The 20,382-nt window shown below is 41.5% G+C and overlaps 1 protein-coding gene across 2 annotated transcripts in view; it reads left to right on the top strand.

Moving 5' to 3' along the window:
• Positions 1–20,146, top strand: part of BPGM (bisphosphoglycerate mutase) — a 29,419-nt gene extending 9,273 nt beyond the window's left edge. For both annotated transcript variants that reach the window (XM_045792621.2, XM_045792619.2), the window contains 2 exons: positions 2,623–3,284; positions 14,668–20,146. In XM_045792621.2, coding sequence (XP_045648577.2) covers positions 2,684–3,284; positions 14,668–14,849 — 783 coding nt within the window. In that variant the 5' untranslated portion in view covers positions 2,623–2,683 and the 3' untranslated portion in view covers positions 14,850–20,146. The remainder of the gene's footprint in view (positions 1–2,622; positions 3,285–14,667) is intronic.
• The last annotated feature ends 236 nt before the right edge of the window (positions 20,147–20,382 follow it).

The raw sequence follows: 20,382 nt of genomic DNA, 5'->3' as shown, positions 1-20,382 counted from the left end.
GAGAGTCGCGTCCATCAGAGAAGCATGCGCGGTCCCCACAGTTCTTCATGGTTCCCATCACCCCTGTGCCTAAGCGTCACTGCTCTTCCCCTCTCTCTGGCCCCAGGACATGTGAGTTTGCAGCCCCAGCCTGAAACTTTGAATGAGACTGACTGCACTGCTGTGTGTTTGTTGGGAAACACTTGGTATACCAGTGGCCATGGTGATTAAAATCTTGAAGATTGCAAACCTCAACAGCTCCTCTGCAAATATTCAGCAGTTAATTAAGTAGGAAATGAGTTGATAGCAGCAAGGAGGAGAGAAGGAAGTAACTTTGTTTACCCAAGATAGATGCACTAGTCTAGGACCTTATCCTGTATTCACCCCTGTACGCCAGAGGGAGGGAAGGGTGTGTATTTGTGTAGTCTTCCTGGCTGTAGTACTGTTTCTCTGCTCCAGTATATGTATTTGGAGGGGGTGGGCCTGGAAACAGAGAAATTGTTTTATTTCTTAAACAAAGTAAGCAAATAGAGCAGATTAAAGTATTGCCAAGTGTGGCAGTAAGTATCTGGGTGTTCATGATGTTATTGCTCTCTCTCTAGATTTTGTTCCCTTGATATAGTTCATAATCAAAGACCATGGAGAAGTGCTTCTGCCTACAGAACTTGTCCATCATACCATTTTCCATTTGAAGGGAAAATAGCTTCATTAACATAAGGAGGCTTCCTGCCTAACAAGACAAAGTACGGGTTGAGTTGGCTTCTCTTTTCTCCATCCCCCTCCTCCACCAGCAGCAAAAAAACAAAACAATAAATGTTACAAGGGGGTGGATCTAGTTTTTGATTGGTTGGAAGCTTCTACCACTTGGTGAATTGGGGCTCTTTAACAAAAAATACAAAAATGTCTTTCTTTTGCAAATTAAATACACACATGCATACGTGCATGCACACGCACGCACACACATACACACACACAGGCACACACACACCGACACACACGCACGCACACGGGCATTCATTATTTGGTTTCTCCCTGTGCCTTAGAAGGATCTTGTCCAAGCGAAGGAGACTGAAGCTCGAGCTTCGTTAGCTTCGTGGCTATTCTGCATCTGGGCACCAATAATCACGCAGCAAAACGCTGCCCAGGTGTCTTTCATCCTGTTCTCTGTTCTTCTGCCACCCCGAAGGATCGCTGAGGGAGGGTAGAGGCTTCACTCTCGCTCATCCTAAGCCCTAAACCTAACCACCCTCATCTTTCACCTACTTGCAGACTACCTCAGTCTGCTTCCTCACTCAGGTCCTCCTGGGTTTCCCCTCGCCTGAAATAAGACAAAGCCTTATTTTAAAGGCTTTCTTCCCTTCAGAATCTCTAGGAATTACTAAAGAAAGGAAGAAACGAGATACCTAGCTTCCAGTTAACTTTGTCACTGATTGTTATGTAACTGTGGGTGAATCACAGGTTAAGTGGGACAGAAAATCTCCAGTGAATGGGACTTGCCAAGAATGGCAGAGGACCAGGCCCTGATGTTCCTATCATTTTTACACCCCAGTGTGAAAACCCCTGGGGTGGAAATGGAGAGCACTGGGCAAGGAAAGTGAGTGGCATTTGTCAGCGTAAGTATGTCCGCTGCAAGGAGAGTGGAGGCAGCCTTAGGCAGCCAGGATAGCAGATTCTCCAGGCCACAGAGTGGGCCCAGCAGACCTTTGGGCCAGCGGCTTAATTTAGGGAGTTCAGAAACACTTTCAGGTTGTCTGTCCCACTCTTCCAGATTCTTCTCCTGCTGAGATGTGGCTGGTTTGTGTAGGACAGTTTAAGGATCGGGGAGGAAGAGACAGGACCTTCTTATCAGTGTGCTTCCTCTCACTCCTGCCGACCTGCTCCTGCTAATCTGTTCCCACAGGCAGCACCTCCTAGCTGCTTGCATTTGATAGCTTGTGTGGCATATGGATTGACGCCTGCCGAAAGCTCTATCTTGAGGCAGGTGAGATTATTTTGGTGATTACCCGGTTCAGTGTTAAATCACTTTTAGTGGTATTTGAATGTTGAACCTTAGATTTTCATAGAGGTCGTAGAGCCTATGGTACTGAAGCGCTCGCTGCCCCCAGTTAGTGATTTACATACCAGAGAAATGTGGTGGGCCATTGAATGAACATGTTTAACTTCTATAATAAAGTGAGACTGGTAAATATTTCTTTTTTCACCAGAGGAAAAACAAAGTGAGGAGGATGCCTTCAACCCGGAGTCAGCTGCTAGGAGCTGGGAGTTGTCAGCTGCTAGGAGCTGGGAGTTCCCAGCTACTAGTCATCCTTTTAGACATCTATAACTCATTCCATTAAATCCTCTCTTCTGTAAGCACGGACTGCCTTTTTATCTGGCAGAAATGCAGCATGCCATTAGAATGACGTGTTCTGTTAGTTTACCTCATACCATTAACATACTGTCCAGCCGTCAGAAAATTATTTGTAGAATATGCCTGTATTTGCCACAGTGTATAAGGTGTCTGATGTCTTGATCTCAAATCTGGTCAATGGAATGACTCCAGTTTAGTTTAGACACTGACTGTTGTAAAGTTGTGCTTCCATTCCCAGGAGTCAGTTGAATAAAGAATATAACAATATTCTTTTTTGTTCCTTCTCTTTCTAGATGTATTGCTGTCACTGAATATTGGCCCATCTGAAAGTGCCAGGGAAGATCAGCCGTCAGGATGTCCAAGTACAAACTGATTATGTTAAGACATGGAGAGGGCGCTTGGAATAAAGAGAATCGTTTTTGTAGCTGGGTGGATCAGAAACTTAACAGTGAAGGAATGGAGGAAGCTCGGAACTGTGGAAAGCAACTCAAAGCACTAAACGTGGAGTTTGACCTCGTATTCACATCAATCCTTAATCGGTCCATCCACACAGCCTGGCTGATCCTGGAAGAGCTGGGGCAGGAGTGGGTTCCGGTGGAAAGCTCCTGGCGTCTAAATGAACGTCACTACGGAGCTTTGATCGGCCTCAACAGGGAGCAGATGGCTTTGAATCATGGTGAAGAACAAGTGAGGCTCTGGAGAAGAAGCTACAGTGTGACCCCACCACCCATTGAGGAATCTCACCCTTTCTACCATGAAATCTACAACGACCGGAGGTATAAGGTGTGCGACGTACCTGTGGATCAGTTGCCCCGATCTGAAAGCTTAAAGGATGTTCTGGAGAGACTCCTGCCCTTTTGGAACGAAAGGATTGCTCCTGAAGTATTAAGTGGCAAAACCGTACTGATATCCGCTCATGGAAATAGCAGTAGGGCTCTCCTGAAGCATCTGGAAGGTACCATCTTTATGCTACTACTTCCTAGAGGTTGCTAAGTGTTATACTTGGGCCTTAATCTAGAAAAGACTTGATTTCTGAGCTAACAATACACAACTGACATGATCGACTTTCTTTCCTATTCCTTTTTGCCACTTTAGTCCTTTAAGAATCATTTTGTTCTATAAATCAAAAACCCTGTGCCTTTTACATTCATATTATACACAGCAGTGATCCTAAAACTTTAGCAAGCGTCAGAATTACCTGGAGGGAGAGTGTGGTCTACTACAGATTGCTGGCCCCAGCCTTGGAGTTTCTGAATTTGTAGGCCTGAGGTGTAGCCGGAGAATTTGCATTTCTAAGATGTTTTGTGGTAATGCCCATACTACTGCTTGGGCTTCTCCACTTTGATAACCCTTGATCTAAAAGATTATGTGGCTTTCGTTGTAGAAAGGGTAAGGGAGGCTAGGAAGGGTATACATTTCTATAGAAATGGTGTGCAAAGTCAATTTATTTATTCGAGTCTTTCCAGGTAAATAAAATGATCTAGACTTCGGTTTTGCCCATGCTCTTCCAACTTTGGACAGTTGTCCCAGTGTTGCAGACCTGGCCTTCTGGAACAATTCCTTTGTTCCAGTCCTCTCTTTCCAGACCAGGCTGAGTCATTGATTGGAGAAAATGGGGGGACAGAAAATGAAAGGATGGCTTATTGGGGATAATTGGTTGCCTCCATTTTATTTTAACTACTTGATGTTATATTCTAAACGTATTCTGAAATGTACAATATTGTTATCTTCCTCTTAAGTGATGTGAACTAAATGAACTCTTGAGAACTCAAGCTCACCAGTTTGGGCATTAGTGATGGCCCTGTGATGCCTTTGGGGGGGTCTCTCCTTCCCCTTTCTCCCTCCACTAAGGAATCCCAGGCAGTTGTGCATTTTGAGTGATCTGCTCCGTCGGCTGTTTTCCGGTCTTTACTACTCTCAGCAGTTAGCCCATGACACTAGAATGCATTTCTCCAACATTCCCTTCCCGTTCTGCTTTACTTTTCTCTAAGAGGCTGTGAAAAATGAAAAGGTTGACATTGTATATGAAACAAGTGAAAATAGGTTATTGGTAACAAAACAAAGTGATCTTTATGAGATTTTATTGTAAACTTTTTAGCATGTGTTTTTATCCCTGATTTTTATGTAACATGGCCAGGAGCCAAATCATTACTCCTATACCTGCGTCCATTAGTCGTGCAGAGATCTAAATTCTACAGACTTTATTGGCTATTAAAAATGTTATTGGCTAGACATGGCGCTCAATCTGTTGGTGTATGTTTGTGTGCATATCTTATTTACTCAACTATATAAAGGGTTCTATTCTTCCTCTTTCAGAATAGTCAGATGCTGGATTAAATGATAAATAACTTCATCGTTATTGGACTATAGTACTTTATTGTTTGAAGAGTTGAGCCTTCTCTTAGGACAACAACAAACTGAAATCGAGAATTTCAGAGTTTCTGCAAAAAGATGTATACTGTCCCACGATACCAGTTCCTTTTTTCCAAAGACGGGACTTAGGTCTCTTTGTGGCCAAGCTCCCTTCCCTAAAGAAAATGCCATCATCTCCTTCAGGATCCTCTTTTCTCTCCTGTCTTAGCTAGGAAATCCTCCCTTTAAAAACGATTTCTTGCTGTTTAATACCATCTATTCTTCAACTGTCTTCAGGTCGAGATGTCTTTAAGATTATTCTGCATCCCCAGCCACAGCTCATCTTACGTACCTCCTTCTCTAGTGCGTTGGTGACCTCGCGGTTTCTTACTGTTCTTTTTTTGAAGGGAATAGGAAAGTTTACAGATGGTGGAGAAGAAGACTGTCACCATGGTGAGGGTGGAGGCCGAACTGCCTGTGGAGGACGAGGTTACCCATAGAAAGCATACTTTCTGTGTTCGAAGGAGGTTTTGAAACCACTAATGATTTAAAAAACAATCATTTGGTATAGCTGCTGTGGAAAACAATCTGGCAGCTTCTCAGTAGATTAAACCTGCAGTTACCATATGATCCACGAAGTCTACGCGCAGGTATTTACCCGTATTCATTTCCTAGCACTACTGTGACAAAGTACCGATCACTGCATCGCTTAAAACAACAGATACTAGTTTTCTCACAGTTCTGGGGGCTGGGAGTGCTAAATTAAAGTGTTGGCAGGGTCATATTCTCTCTAGAGGCTCGAGGCGGGAATCCTTTCTTGCCTCTTCTAGCTTCTTGTTCCTTGGAAATCCTTGGCATTCCCTGGCTTGTAGATGCATCTTTGCAGCCCTCAGTCTTCACTTGGTGTTTTCCCCATGTGTCTTTCTCTTCCTTGTCCAAATTTCCCTTTCTTGTAAGAACACAATATTACAGTAGGGCCGAAGACCTCCTCTTAACTTGGTTACCTTGCTAAAGACCCTATTTCCATTTAAACAAGGTCACACTCTCAGGTTAGGACTTCAGCGTATCTTTTTGGAGGGATGCAGTTCAACCCATAACAGTACTTAAGAGAAATGAAAACGTATGTCCATACGAAAACTTGTACACAAACCTTCATAGCAGCAGTATTCATAAGAGCCAAAACATGAGGGCATCCCAGATGCCTATCACCTAGTGACTGGATAAATTAAGTTTGGTATATCCATACAATATAATATTGTTTGGCGATGAAAATGAATGGAATAGTCTTATTTTCTACAACATGGATGAACTTTGAAATTGTTGTTAACTGAAAGAAGCCAGTCACAAAGGAGCATATATTGTATGATTCTACTTAAGTGAAATGTCTGCATGGCCAAATCTTTAGCGACAGAAAACAGATTCTTTCCGAGGCCTGGGGTGGAGGTGGTAGGGGTGTGGCATGAGGAGTGACTGCAGTTAGGTACAGGCTTTCTTGTTGGGGGTGCTGAAAATGTGCTAAAATTGATTGTGACGATGGTCACACAAGTCTGAATATACTAAAAGTCATTGACCTGTACACTTTATGTGGGTAAATGGTATGGTATGTGAATTACCTAATTAAAGCTGCAAAAATAGTTTAATCGATGGGATTGAAAGATGAAAGGATTTGCCACTGGCCTAGAAAAAAACAGGGAAATGCTATGAAAGTGGACATGCTTGGATGTGGAGTACAGAATAAGGAAAAAATAAAATAAAATACTACTTTGCTAGGGCAGAAATGGATTTATTAGGGATTCCTGAGAAATTAGCAGACATTAGTCCTCAGGCTTTATGTATAGAACTAAATCACCTTTCAGAGCTTATTGAAATTGAAGTAACCTTAAATTATAATTCCTATCCCTATCAATATAAACAGGCCTTAGACAAAATGGGTTTATTTTGGGAGAAAATTAATTTAAAACAGTGGTGTTCATGCTGGAAGAGGTAAATGGTACAAGGAGATTCGAGTTAGAAATATGTGAAAGTGGAAAAGGTGTGGAGTTGGCTGATGTCTGCAGCCGAGGACAAGGGAGGTGTAGATGAGGGAGACGGGCTGGAAACAGGAGGGTTGGTGACGAGGGAGGATGGCAGACATTCAGGGGGAAAAATGGCAAAAAATCCAGAATATGCCATTGACACAAGCCCACGGGTGGGGAAACAAATGGAGTGGATGGGAAGAATGGGATCTGTCTGTAGACGACATGAAGGTGGTATGTAATCTTGGCTCACCCATCCTGGGTAGGAGAAAACTTCGTTCCTTTTTGGCCTGTAGTACCCCCTGGTGGTGCTGTTGTTAAGATTCATGGAGCTCTTTGATGTCGCTGTGATTTCCTATAATGACTTCCACGCCTAACATGGAAGAAATTATTTCACGTGCGTGAAATGGACTAAACTAGATTTTAGGATCACTTGATAAATTAGTTATCATGTCTTATTTTAGGAGTTCTCTAAATACCAATCTCCACTAAGAGATTTCTTTTATGGTGTATACTGAAAAATAAGATGGAGGTATTCTATGTCACAGCTCCAAGAATTAAGAAAAGTGACTTTCCCAAGATCAGAAGAAATAGTGTGTTATTTCTTTCATGTCATTTCTGTTAATGAGATTTTAGGTTTTTAAAAATTTATTCTGGATGTGTATGGTCAACAGAATAGGAATACCAACAAGATCCTCTTACCTCGCATGTCTGACCTTCAGGAGCTCAAGTTAGAGGGCTTTATGTAGTACTTGATAAATTCCCAACCTAAAAGAAAACATTCCTTTGAATTTGGATGTTAACTTTTTAAGACTCCAAAATATTAGGTGAATCTCCCCTACTTTAGGGGGGGGAATATAGATTTTCATCTGGTGGTAAGAACTACTTGCAATTTATTTGTGATTATATATGTTCGGTGTGTTAAAAATATATCATAAAACTTACCATCTTAGTTGCCAATTTATTCTTACTGTAAAGTTACATGACTAGACATATCACCATTAGCCATTTTCTGATTAATACCTGTTGTCCCAGTACAATTATTAATAGCCTCTCCTTTCACTTTCAAAAGTGCCCCACTTGAATGATAAATTATATGGTCACCTTACTATAAAGACGTTAGCCTTCACTAGTACTAAGAATGAATCCTTGAAATGGCTGTGACCAGATTCCATACTTTGTGTAAACATAAAAATTGCTGAATTCTTTGCATTGATTACAAAAGTAAGAATGCTTGTGGCTATAGATTTATCTGATTCCTAGTCATGCTTTCTGATATGTTTATATAAAATTCTCCTCTATAAACAGGATCTTTCAAGGAACTGGGTGATGTTTCCCAGTATTGTCCTCAATTGTTTGACAGACTTAAAGCTGTTACTTCCTCCTGGGGAGGAGTGTGGTAGCTGATAGAATCCAATGACAGCATACCATCATACCATGAAAATACTTTGTTGTTTAAAGACTAGAACTTGGGATAGGAAGGGTGATGACCCTGTTAAATAACTACTTAGAGTATTGGTTTACCCTGAAATCTCGAAGTGCCTTATGATCTTTTTACCTAAAAGTGTACTAGTGTTCCACATCTACTCTACATTGTATATACCTCGACAATGAAGAGTGTTAGTTCTTGAGACATTATTTTGTTTCTCAGCTATTTGGTGCTACGACTTTACCCTATAAGCAGTCAAGTCATGACTGACACTTCTTCCATTTGTGAAAAAGAAGACAGGTGCTGTTGAGGGAAAATGAAACCCAGACAGACCTCAGATGACTTAGCCATGATCATGATAATTAGTTGGAGTCGTGAACTCCACCCAAACCCAGTTCACTGAGTCTCCACACATGATTACCACCTGGGCTTTTTTGTTTTAATTTTTTTTCTGAAAAGTAGCCCTTCCCTTGATCTATTTTTTGTTTGGAATACTGTGTCTTAAGAAGCTGAGTCAAGAAGTATCTTTGGCAGGTAAACCATTAAAAGTTAATTTGATGCAACTAACTGAGTCTGCAATTATTATTGCTGTTACCCTAACATTGTGGTTTGTGTGTGCTGTTCCCCGGTACAGCTATACAAGGTGGCCTTATTTTGAGTGCATGCTACGTGCTTAGTGTGGTTCTAGGCATTTTACATCATATCCTGTTTAATATAGGAACTAGTGCAAGGCTCTGAACTGGCTGGAAAGCTGTGTTTCAACCCTGCGTTTTGCTCTGCTGTTTAGTGTATCTAGGTCATATTTTTTATTTCATTTGACCAATCATTGGTCACTAAGCTATTTTGCTTAAAGAAACTGCTTTAATAAAAAGGAGCAGACTACTAATACACCCTAACATCCTGCGTGCATCTCAGCTGTATTATGCTACGTGAAAGACACCGAATTATAAAAGCTATATATTGCACATTCCCGTTGAAGTCTTAGCTCTCAGTAGTTCAGAATATGGCCCATTTGGACATAGGGCCTTTAAAGAGGTAATTAAGGTGAAATGAGGCCATTAGGATGGCCCCTAATCCAACAGGATCGGTGTCCTCCTAAGGGATCAGGACACAGACCCAGAGGGAAGACCATGTAAAGACTCAGGGAGATGGCAGCCATTTACAAACCAAGGAGAGCGCCTCAGACCTTTATATCTCCACAACTGTGAGAAAATGACTTGCTGTTATTTATTTTTTTAAGCAACAAACAAACTAGGCATTGTATGACTATTTATTTGCCGTTCAGGAAAAGGCAGTACTATTGAGTCAGAAAACAGATCAGTGGAGGAAGGGTAGGCTGCAAAGGGGTACAAGGAAATTTGGGGGGTTCAAAGAACTATTCTGTATGCTCAAAAGGGTAAATTTTACTGTCTGTAAATTACACCTCAATTTTAAAAGTCTTGGTTTTATCCAATGAAATGACCTTTGCCCTAATGGGGGGACCATGCCTTTTGTTGCACAAAATAATAGACTAGTTTGATTGTCCAATGGTAGAATTAAAGGAAGGTTGCTACATACACCCACCTTTGCCTTTGAAAACTAACCTGGAGGCACTGCTATGCCTTCTCTGGAGCAACTGGTGCCGTCTTTACTCAGCACCCAGACCATGGACAGCGTAGGGAGTCGCCAGTCAAACCCCATCTTCATGAATTATCTATAAGCTGCGGGACCACGAAACTTTGTGCTTGGAGGCTGTGAGCTCCTCTCGTAAAGGTTTTTCTGTCCCAGAATGATTTCTCCTCACTTGCCACCGAATTCTCTAGTTGTCATGGGGTCCTCTATGTGACTTTTTTTTCCTTCTCACAACCAGCCAGTCCAAGAGTAGGTCAACACAGGAGAACGAACAGACAGTGAGACAAGTGTTACTGATTCAGAGTGAGGCAGCACTCTTGTATAGGAATTGCAAACCCAGGACTCACGTGTCAGCACCCAGGATACGCTTCTTGCCTGATCAGGACGGCCTCTACCCTGTCAATTTTTTATTTAATATCTCTGCTTTTCAATTGTAGATCATTGGGGGGGGATTGCATTACTTTTAACTTGAGAGTAGCTCTTAATACTTTCAGAAGAAAGAAGACTTCAGACAGACCTGGAGCTATTATATAGTAAGAAAATGCCTACCTAAGGGACGGCTTTACCTGTTTTTAGCAGCATAAATGATTATCAGTGCTGTGCTAATAAGTCCAGATAATGTGCCAATAATGCCAAAGCATTCAGACCCGCTTCTCCCAGAGCAGCACTGTATGAAAGCTCCTAATGCAGGCTTAGTATCTAAGAGCATCCTGTTCTGTAGCGTTCCAGACAGGCGTGTGTTTCTTTCTCTGTGGTTGGCATAGTCACTTCCTGTTTGTTTCCTGCTGGCCCACACTGAAGGAAAAGCCAGGGACTGAACTGGAGCGTTGGATGTAGTCTGCATCTTGCCAGCGGAAGCGGATTGTTTAGTCTGGGTTCAAGCACAGGCCTAGGCAGTTTCAAGTTTGGAATCAGAGTGGCATGCAGGAGACTCATGAACAACAGGCTCGATCCCTGAAGAATTGTGTGCAGCTGCACACGTGGCCAGGCAGAGAAGCCTTGAGGCGAAATTAGAGAACCAGGGAGGGCAGGTCAGCTGAGGCCAGCTGTGGGGGCAGGGGCTGAGAAGTGCATCACCTTTGGCATTTTAGTGTGATATTTTCAGAAGCTGCAAATTTGGGCCTCTCTCTGGTGAAGCAAATGCTTGTCCGGTGGTACGGTTAAGCTTTCTCTTATTAGAAGTATCCATGATTAATAAAAATCGTTACTTTTTAAAGTTGTGGGCTATTTTAACTACAAAATTCAGTGTGGATGGATTCTGCCCTCTGCCTTAGTCTAAATTAGAGGCTGTGATCCTATCATCATGTTACAATATTCAAATAACCCCTTTCCAATTGCTCCCCAGCCTATCTTTAAGTTGCACATAATAGCATCCAAACCTTAAGGAATTCTAATTAAAGATAGGTAGATCATCTATGGCATTGAGAGTCTCTTGTGTCAGCTCTAATTTTCACAATAGAATACAGACCTCTCCCCATGAATCGCCCATCAGCGGGGTTTGAATTGTGACTTACTTGCCTGGGAAATGTACGTGGGGCCTGGGTGGCACCTCACGGTCCAATGAACGGATTGAAGTGGTTTCCCTCTTTTCCTAGATTCCAAAAATATGCACTGCAGATTTGGGGTTTGTTCTCGTCCTGTGACAGATCTGTCTCCCTGGATATCTTCTCTCCTGTTTCCCAAGATTCAAAGATAGTAAGCAAACCCTTTGGAGGAAATCAAAGAAAATATATGGAGGACAAACTTAATTTGAATTGTTTATTAGTACTAAATATAAACAACCTTTTCTTCAAGGCTAAGAGCCTTCTCAACTCTCTTCTTTTCTTGGTAAGGTCATAAAGGAAACAATCTTTCAACAAGGTTTCAAGAGTACAAGACTAGATGTAATTGGAAAGCCCAGAGAGTTCAGGTTTATTCATTGCAGCTATGTGCTGAGGGCCTGTTGATTAAGGTACTGTTCTTGGTACAGAGTACAGCTTCTAGAATTGGACACACAAAATCTTTACTTTTGAGGAGCTTATGTCTCCATTTTGATCTCTTTCTGAAATTTGGCCAATACCATACATCTGGCAAAAGTCTTCAGAGTGCTTTCATGTATAGGCTTTATGCATTAGAGCTTTTACTTAATGTTTTCTTCCTTATTGCTTATATGTATATGTAAGAAATAGATGCATATAATACATACAGTTGTAATAGTGGATCATATAGCTAAATGATTTCTGGATCCTGGCAGCCAACACGTAATAGGGTTCTTTCCATGTGAACAAACCATTTACTAAATTCTCACAGCAGCTAAGGCACTGTTCTAAGATCATAGGTGACACAGGGATGGATGAGACATGGTCCCTGCTCTCAAGGAGTTTGTAATCCTGGTAGGAGAATTAAGCATTGGCACAGCCACCTCAACTAGAAGGTCACGTGTGAGTGCTGTAGTATATGTACAGTGATCTTAATAATGGCTGTGGTTCCCATTCCTGCTGTAATGACTTGGGGGGTGGGGCTCATGGGTGCAGATTTGACTTCCTGAAGTTAATCCTGTATGCAGAAAATGAAGTTGTTTGAATTTCTCCCCATAACTGGCATTGAGTTACCCCTTTGACTTACCATAAACTTTCATTATTTCTTACTTGAAGTGTCCCAACCATTGAGACTGATTGCCGTTAACTCCTAGATGCTCCTACATGAAGGTTCAAGGATTAAAGACAGGGGCACCTGGGTGGCTCAGTCACCTAACTTCAGCTCAAGTCTCGATCTCCAGGTCATGAGTTCAAGCCCTGCATTGGGCTTCATGCTGGGCGTGGAGCCTACTTAAAAAAAAAAAAAAAGAATTAAAGACAATGGTTGGGGGTTTAAGAAGGGTTGGTTGTGGAGGGGGAGTGACAGAGAGGGGTCATTGCAGGGTGAGGACTCTGATGATTCCCTTCAATACATTCTTGGATGCCAGATAAAAAATCTAAGCCAGTTATCAGACAGGGCATGTGCTGTTTGTCCACTCATTTTAACCTTCATATGATGTTCCAGTTAATGAATTTATAATACAGTATTGCATAATGTATTGATTCAGTTTGGCTTAATTCAGTGCAGATGCATTATTCTAGCCTTAGGACCTCTGCTTGCTTAACTTTCTCAGGACGAAGAATGGCTTATGCCAAAATCGAGCAATGAGTAATAGCCTCACTGTGGTTTTTCCTAATTTGCTATTTTAAAATTTCAGTCTTTTAAGTTTCATTGACTGATTATTAACCAGTCTAGGTATTTTAAATATCTGTAAGTAATTAGTCTGCCATGTGAATGGTTTGAGTAGTCATTAAAGTGGAATGTCAACTTTAATTTATTTATTGGAAATGTTTCTATTTCTGTTGAGCTCTCCTTCCTTTGTAGGTGAAATATTCTACTTCGCATGGCTTTTTTTTAGTTGGCTCTTTGATTCAGTCCCACAGAAAAGTGAGTTGTTATCTAAGCCATAGAGGCATGAGCTTGAGAGTGGTGCTACCAAAGAGAGGACCTGTCAAGATCTGGTTAGATCTGGGGCCATGGTCAAACAAGAGAAGTCCCATGTGTGCTCTAGCCCCTTGCCAAAGACCTGGAACTCTTTTCTAAGGTCACAGACCACAACCCCTAAACCTGGCCCATCATGATCTCAGTGCGTTAGCTGTTTCAAAGAGCTCAGATGAATCTGTTCATGCCCTTTACCAGTCCTGAAAACAGGAGAACACTAGATGCTACTGCTTAGTTAGTACCCAGCCCTTCACAAGGGCACAGCATAGACACAAACATTCTCCTCTCTCCCTAGTCTGCCATGGAAGTAGCCTTGGACAGACGGACAGGGTCGAAGTCCTGGGATTTGGGAATAAAAAGCACAGGTCCAATTTTATTGCCTTAACAGTCTTATGATTTGAGAAGTTTTATTTAACCTCTCTGGATCTGTTTTGTATTTTTTGACAGCTCTATTGAGTTATAATTTACGTAATATACAGTTCACCCATTTAAAGAGTATAGTTCAGTGGTTTTAGTATGTGTACAGAATTGCCCATCTATCACCACAGTCAATTTTTGAACAATTTCATTATTCCCAAAAGTAACCCTATACCTAGCTGTCACTTCCCACTTTCCCCATTCCCTCTAGCCCTAGGCAACCACTAATCTCTTTGTGTCACTCTAGATTTTCCTATATAAATGCAGTCATCCAACATGTAGTCCATGGTGACTGGCTTCTTTCATCAGCATGACATTTTCAAGGTTCATCAATGTTTAGCATGTATCAGCACTCAATTCTTTTTCATTACCAAATACTATTCCACGGTATAGCTATACAACAGCTACCACAGGAGCCACCATAGTTAATTTATGAAGGGTCATCACTTGAGGGACATTTAGGCTGCTTCCACTTTCTGACTGTTATGATTAATGCTACCATGAAGGTTCACATAAAAGATTTAGATAGGAAACATGAAGGAACAACAGGTTGCCCCAAAGGGTATCTGCTGTCCTACAATTTGATGTGATGCAAATCTCTAAGGTTTTTTTTTTTTTTCTTTAATTTCTGGGAAGTTTTTTCCTTCCAGGAACTAAGGCTAGAATCCCTCCCAATATCTGGTATGGTTCCAGGCACGCAGCTAAGATGGGACTCAATAAATGTGCAGTGGGGCACCTGGGTAGCTCAGTTGGTTAAGCATCCAACTCTTGATTTCAGCTCAGGTCGTGATCTCAGGGTCCTGGGATCGAGCCCTGCATCAGGCTCTGTGCTCAGTGTGGAGTCTGCTTGAGATCCTCTCCCTCTTTCACTCTGATCACTCTCTCTCTCTCAAATAAATAAGTAAATAAATAAATAAAATCTTAAAAAAAAAAAAAAACCATGCAGTTACACAACTGAACAGAACTTCCTCTTACATTGTCTTCAATGTCTTGTCGTTTCCTCTCCTGATCTACAGGTATTTCCGATGAAGACATTATCAACATTACTCTTCCCACTGGAGTCCCCATTCTCCTGGAACTGGATGAGAACCTACGTGCTGTTGGGCCCCACCAGTTCCTGGGCGACCAAGAAGCTATCCAAGCCGCCATTAAGAAAATAGATGATCAAGGAAAAGTGAAAAAACGAGCTGAAAAATGAAGGCTTTCCCATTTGCTGGCTAGGAACAGCTGCAAAAGAAGTGGCATGCAGTGTTTAATGGGTGCTGATCTCTCTCCCTTTCTTTTTTTTTCCCCCTGATTTTTCCAGAACTGGGCTATGGGGTAGAGTTTATATAGGTAACTAGGTAACTGATGTTGCCCAGATAAAGGCTTTAGGATGCCTGAGTACTTTGTCATGTCTTATGAATGAACTCTCCTGCTAGTCCTGTTTGAATTAGTCATTTGTGGGGCTAATTGGTAATAGCGGGGCTTAATCAATGTCCTAAGTATCTAAGACAGGAGAGTAACAAGTAGAGGTGAAGTTAAAGGTATTCATCATTCAATAAATCATTATTGAGTCACTATTGACAGGCACTACTTATTCTAGTAAGTAGTTCACTTTCATATTTACTAAGACTTTCTGGGATGATAGTAAAGTATATTAGATAATATACTCTACTTAAGTATTTATTACTAGTCTTCTCCTCTAAGAAAAGGGATGCTTTGCTAGTTAAAACCAGAGGCCCATTAAATGGGGAAAATCATAGATGGGTTTCTCCAAGAAAGCCAACAACAAACAATAAGGCCCTTTGCCTTGTCTCTAGTCCAGAGACATCCTTTCTTTTGACATTTGGTAGGATTCCCCTTTGGCTGCTAGAATTAGCAGCATGGAGACAGCCCTAGCTGTTGGTGTTCTCCTTTTGTTTTATTCTGTTGAAGTTCAATCTTTGGGTACTTAAAATTGGTTTAAAAATAAAGGTCTGTGACTGAAAATGAATGTCCCCAAAGCATCTCCATATAAGTGATAAACATTTGGTAAAGGTCTCTGAACTAGTCTTTGGCTCAAAATCTTCCTGTAACACCCGAAGCGTTGCATGGACACTCCCAATTCTCTACAGATTGAACATTGGGGTTCCGGGGGGAAGGTAGAATATAGTGCATGTAATTTTATTCACATGAGCAGGGAAAATATGGTACATTGGGGCTTGTCATGTCCATGTATTTTTCATCAGCTGAGAGCAAACGATTATAGTGTGTAACACAGAGCAGCTTGGGTAGGCCATGGGCAGATGTGATTACTTCTCAGTCTCAATGACACTGTTTTCCAGATCATATTTTTAAATGTCATGGGTACGTAAGTCCTCATTTCTTTAAACTCTTGGCTTTATTTCGAGGCAGGTGACCTCTATTTCAGTGATAAAGTCATGGGGAAAAATTGTGGCTATTTATCTGTTTCATGGTTTTTCCATTGGCAGATTAATCTATTTGTATCCGTTTTATGGTAAATGGCAATAGAAGAAAACTAATTCTAAAACCCTTGCTACTGCTTGGTCTTCATTTGGTCCTTACTGTAGAACTCTTCCTGCCCTGGTGATGGAAATGGCTGGGAAGAAGAGCTGAAGCTGGCGTGCTCACAGCTAGCCACATCTGTGGTGCATAAGGACATGGAACGTGGATGCTTTCCATTTCTGACCAACTCACGGTGTCCACCGTAGCCCTTGATTTTAGTCTGGTTGCTTAATCAAATGATACTCTTTAGAATACAGAGATCAGATCTTCCTAGAATTCTAAACCTTTGGTGAGGCTGTACCTCACTCAGACCATTCTTTTAACAGTTTCATCTCTGGAATCGACCTCTGAATTTTCTAACCCGAGCGGTAACCATACCTTAATGCAGCTCGAGATCCTAGAGTTGGAGTCTTCCCTTGTCCTGCATGTAGATGTTCACTCCCAGGGTACCCCCTGGCCAAATGATGTGCTTCTACTCACAAAGCTACGCTCAAAACCAGTCACTTTGGAATCTTGCAGATTTCCTACAGTAGGGCTAATTTTTGCTGATACTTTCTGATATAATTTGGTTTATTGTTTTTGAGATCTTGGCTGAAATAAATGAGATATTTATGAAAACCTCATGTAAAATTATTTTTTTTAATATTCTATTTTTAAGTAATCTCTACACCCAGGATGGGGCTCAAACTCACAGCCCCGAGATCAAGAGTTGCACGTTCTACCGACTGAGCCAGCCTGGCAGTGCATTTTTTTTTTTTAAGACATGTAAGATTATTTCTAATGATTCCAACACTTCAACCTTAGACCACCTAATGTACCTGTTTTCTTCCCTTGGCTTACAAGATACCCAGAATTTTTGATGTAGAAATCTCGAAGGCTGATTAACCTGCATCCTAATATTGGCATCCTTCTGTTCTATGTGAAGCTGGGACAAAAGGAGGGGGATTTTTTTTTTTTTTTAAAGAAAAGATAGAGAGCCTGTCTAGAAATTTGGCCATAGATAGGGCAACCCATCCTGCTGCCAGGCTGGCTTGCCCTAGAGCCAGCGGGACGTGTCTCCTCTGCCCAGGCTGAAATAATTGTCCCAGTGTGGAACGAGTGTGGCAAGATGAGGGCGAGAGCAAGATGCTCTTCCTAGAGTTTAATATTTTAAATATCTCAGATGAATACCATATCCCAGTACACTGAGAATTTATTTTTCCAAAAGAGAGTAAGTTCTGCTCCGGAAAAATGGAGGTTTGTGCATCATCTAATAGTAATTTGAGCCCCAACAACAGAGCCTCCCTGGATAAGAGTACATTCTGTCAGGCATTTTTCTTTGCTAAGATGTCAGCAAGAAAGATTTCTAAATGTGATCTGGTCATTTCCAAGCTCAACCAGATTGTTTCGCCCAGGTTTTGTAGCTTATTTCTCATCTTGGAGCATTTTATTCGAACGCTGTTACTACACTTGCATAGGAATGGTGGCGGTTATTTGTCTTCTAGTCTGGGAGGCCTCCCCATGCTCTGTAGCTTTTCAGGGGAAAATTTGTTTGTTTGTTTGTTTGTTTGTTTATTGGTCAGTGTGTGAGCCTATTAAAACCGATCCCCAGGGGCCAGCACTTGGCCAGCTTGGTGGCCAAACGCAGAAACTGGTCATGTTGCCAGCCCAAGAAAAGAGAGAAGAGAGAGGTCAAATATTTCCCCACCCCTTCTTTCGTGTAGTTAACAGTTCTTTATTTTCCTGGCCCCTCACCACTTTTGACAGAATGGGCTAGGGGAAGCAGTTTTACCAGACAAAGGTTTCGCCATCCCCTGGTGTCATTTTTTAATTCATGTGCTTGCTTTTGCAAGCAACAGTCTCTTTTCAAAGTTTAGCTTCCCTGTTACCTGGAAAGCCTTTCATATGTTCTTCTTCCCTCAGAAACATACCCACATTGCCTCAACGTTGCAGTTCCTGATTATGTTTCCTGCTTTTGTGTTTCGCATAACTGGATTTTGCAAGTTTTTGACTGGCTTTTTTAACACCGTTTGTAGTATTAAATCATGCCTTGCCTCACAGCAGCTCTGGCTGTGGCCTGAGAGTTTTCCACATTGGACCATGAAGGGAATTTAAACCACCGATTCCAAGGGGAAAAATGAAACATCCAAAATATAAGAATATTTTAATCCTTCAATCACTCTCTTAATGACAAAGTTGAAGTTGGCCAAATGATAGGCAGAATGCAAGTCACTCTCCACAACTGGTTATGTTTTATTTACTGGAGGATAATCTGTCTGTATAGTCTAGGCTTTAAGACACTGGGACCTTAAGTTGCCAAAAAAAATGTAAGTTCCTTGGACAATTTTCTAGAGGTAAGCTAGAGTGTCACCATCTCTTCCTATGTGTACATAATAGAGCCACATATTGCTTACTTGCTTTTTAAGTTGGAGCTGGCCATTGAGGCTTACACTTACTCTGATTTGACAGGAATACATTTAAAAAAATCTTTTTATTATAAAAAGCTTTAAACAGCCACAAAAGCACAGAGTATAACTAGCACAAAGAACACTCCTATGCCCATCTGCCACCCAAATGCCACCTCATTCACTTATGACCACTGTTCTGTATATCTCCCCTCTCTCTTCCCCGGCCCCCACTGAATTTTTCTGGAATAAATGCCAAACATCAAATGGGATAGATTCCAAAAAGGAAAACAGCTTGAATAGTCTTCGCACAGTTAAAAGGGAAGCCATCAATATTCTGTTTTGACCTTTGTCTTTTTTCGGAACTTTAGAGAAACCTCATGGTGGCCTTTGCTGAGTTGTCCAATCTGAGTCTTGGCTGGTATTCAGTCTGTATTACCTCTGGTTGCTGTCTAGAGACCTGTTAGTCTGTTACGTGTGATTTCTGCTGAATAATGTGGGATGATTTGGTGCCTCTGATGTTAAATTCAACTGTTTTAAAGATGAAAATGTTCCTGAGACTATTTTAAATGATTCTGAAGCCAATTGCATAGGTTTAAGAAATGAGCAAATTTGTTGATGTTCTTGTAAATCAGGTTACTCACTATGGGAGAAGGGAGATAGAACATGGAAGCAGATAAAGAAGAACGCTGTTTTATTGGTTTTGAACTGGAGATATTTATATGAGTGTGTGTGTGTGTGTGCGTATGTGTGTGTGTGTGTGTTTTGTCTCCCTAACACCACCTTCTCTCACCCCCAGCTCTGCCCCTGTCCTCTGATGGAACCTAAAACAATAACCTAGTAATGATGAGCTTACCTACAGTCCTGAGCTTGCTTTCTAATTACTATTTCACAGAGCCAAGGGTGTTTGGGAAAATGGTCAATTCCAGGTTTGGGACAGATAAAATATAAGGGGAACTTGGAACAGCTTGAGTCAGAAAAGAAGAAAACACCTGAAGACTGATGGGACACAAAAATTGGCTTCACGCGCCAGATTTGGGACAATTTGAGATTAAAGACAAGAGTGACGATCGTGGATTATGGAACATTTGTCTCAGTCTGCTCAAGCTGCCATAACAGAAAAACACAGACAAGGCGGCTTAAACAACAAACATTTGTCACAGTTCCAGAGACTGGGACGTCAAAGATCAAGGAACTGGCAGCTTTGGTGCCTGATGAGGGCCCTCCTGGCTTTCAGACAGGTGTCTTCTTGCTCGCCTCATGTGGTGGAGAGTGGAGGGGAGGGCACTGGTCTCTTCCTCTTCTGAGGACACTAATCTCATCATGGTTGAAGGGGAGGTCTAACATCATGACCTCGTGTAAATCTAAGTACTTCCCAAAGGCCCTCCCTCCTAATACCATCACGTTGGGGATCAGGGCCTCACTATTTGAACTTTAATTGGATATTTTAATGAAAAGTTATAAGGGACATTTGGGGGATGAAGAAGAAGTTAAGGGTGATGTGTCATGTCTGTAGCTCACATTCAAATGGTTTGGCCAACACAGTGTCCCTATGTATTTAGAGAGTGACAGAAAGCAAATGCAGTAAACGTTATAACTAATAAACTGAGGAGAGAGTGTATAATGTTGTACTATTGTACTATTCTTCCAGATTTTCTGTAGGTTTGAACTTTTTCATAATGAAACCAGGAAAACTAAAGAGACAGGAGGAAAAAAAATGGACAAGCGGCTAAAACAACGTCTCTGTAGTGACTGGATAAAGGTGCCTGCTTTCTGTGCTGTTTCACTCTTCCTGAAACTTCAGTCCTTGTTAGGTAAGAGAAGAACTTCTCAAGTCTGTACTGTGAAGAAACAGGTTGT

The sequence above is a fragment of the Ursus americanus genome, chromosome 3 (genome assembly GCF_024610735.1).
Source record: "Ursus americanus isolate L20-20 chromosome 3, mUrsAme1.1.p, whole genome shotgun sequence".
Taxonomy (NCBI): Eukaryota; Metazoa; Chordata; class Mammalia; order Carnivora; family Ursidae; genus Ursus; species Ursus americanus.
The sequence above is the reverse complement of the archived record's forward strand: the minus strand, read 5'-3'. Positions and strand labels throughout refer to the sequence as shown.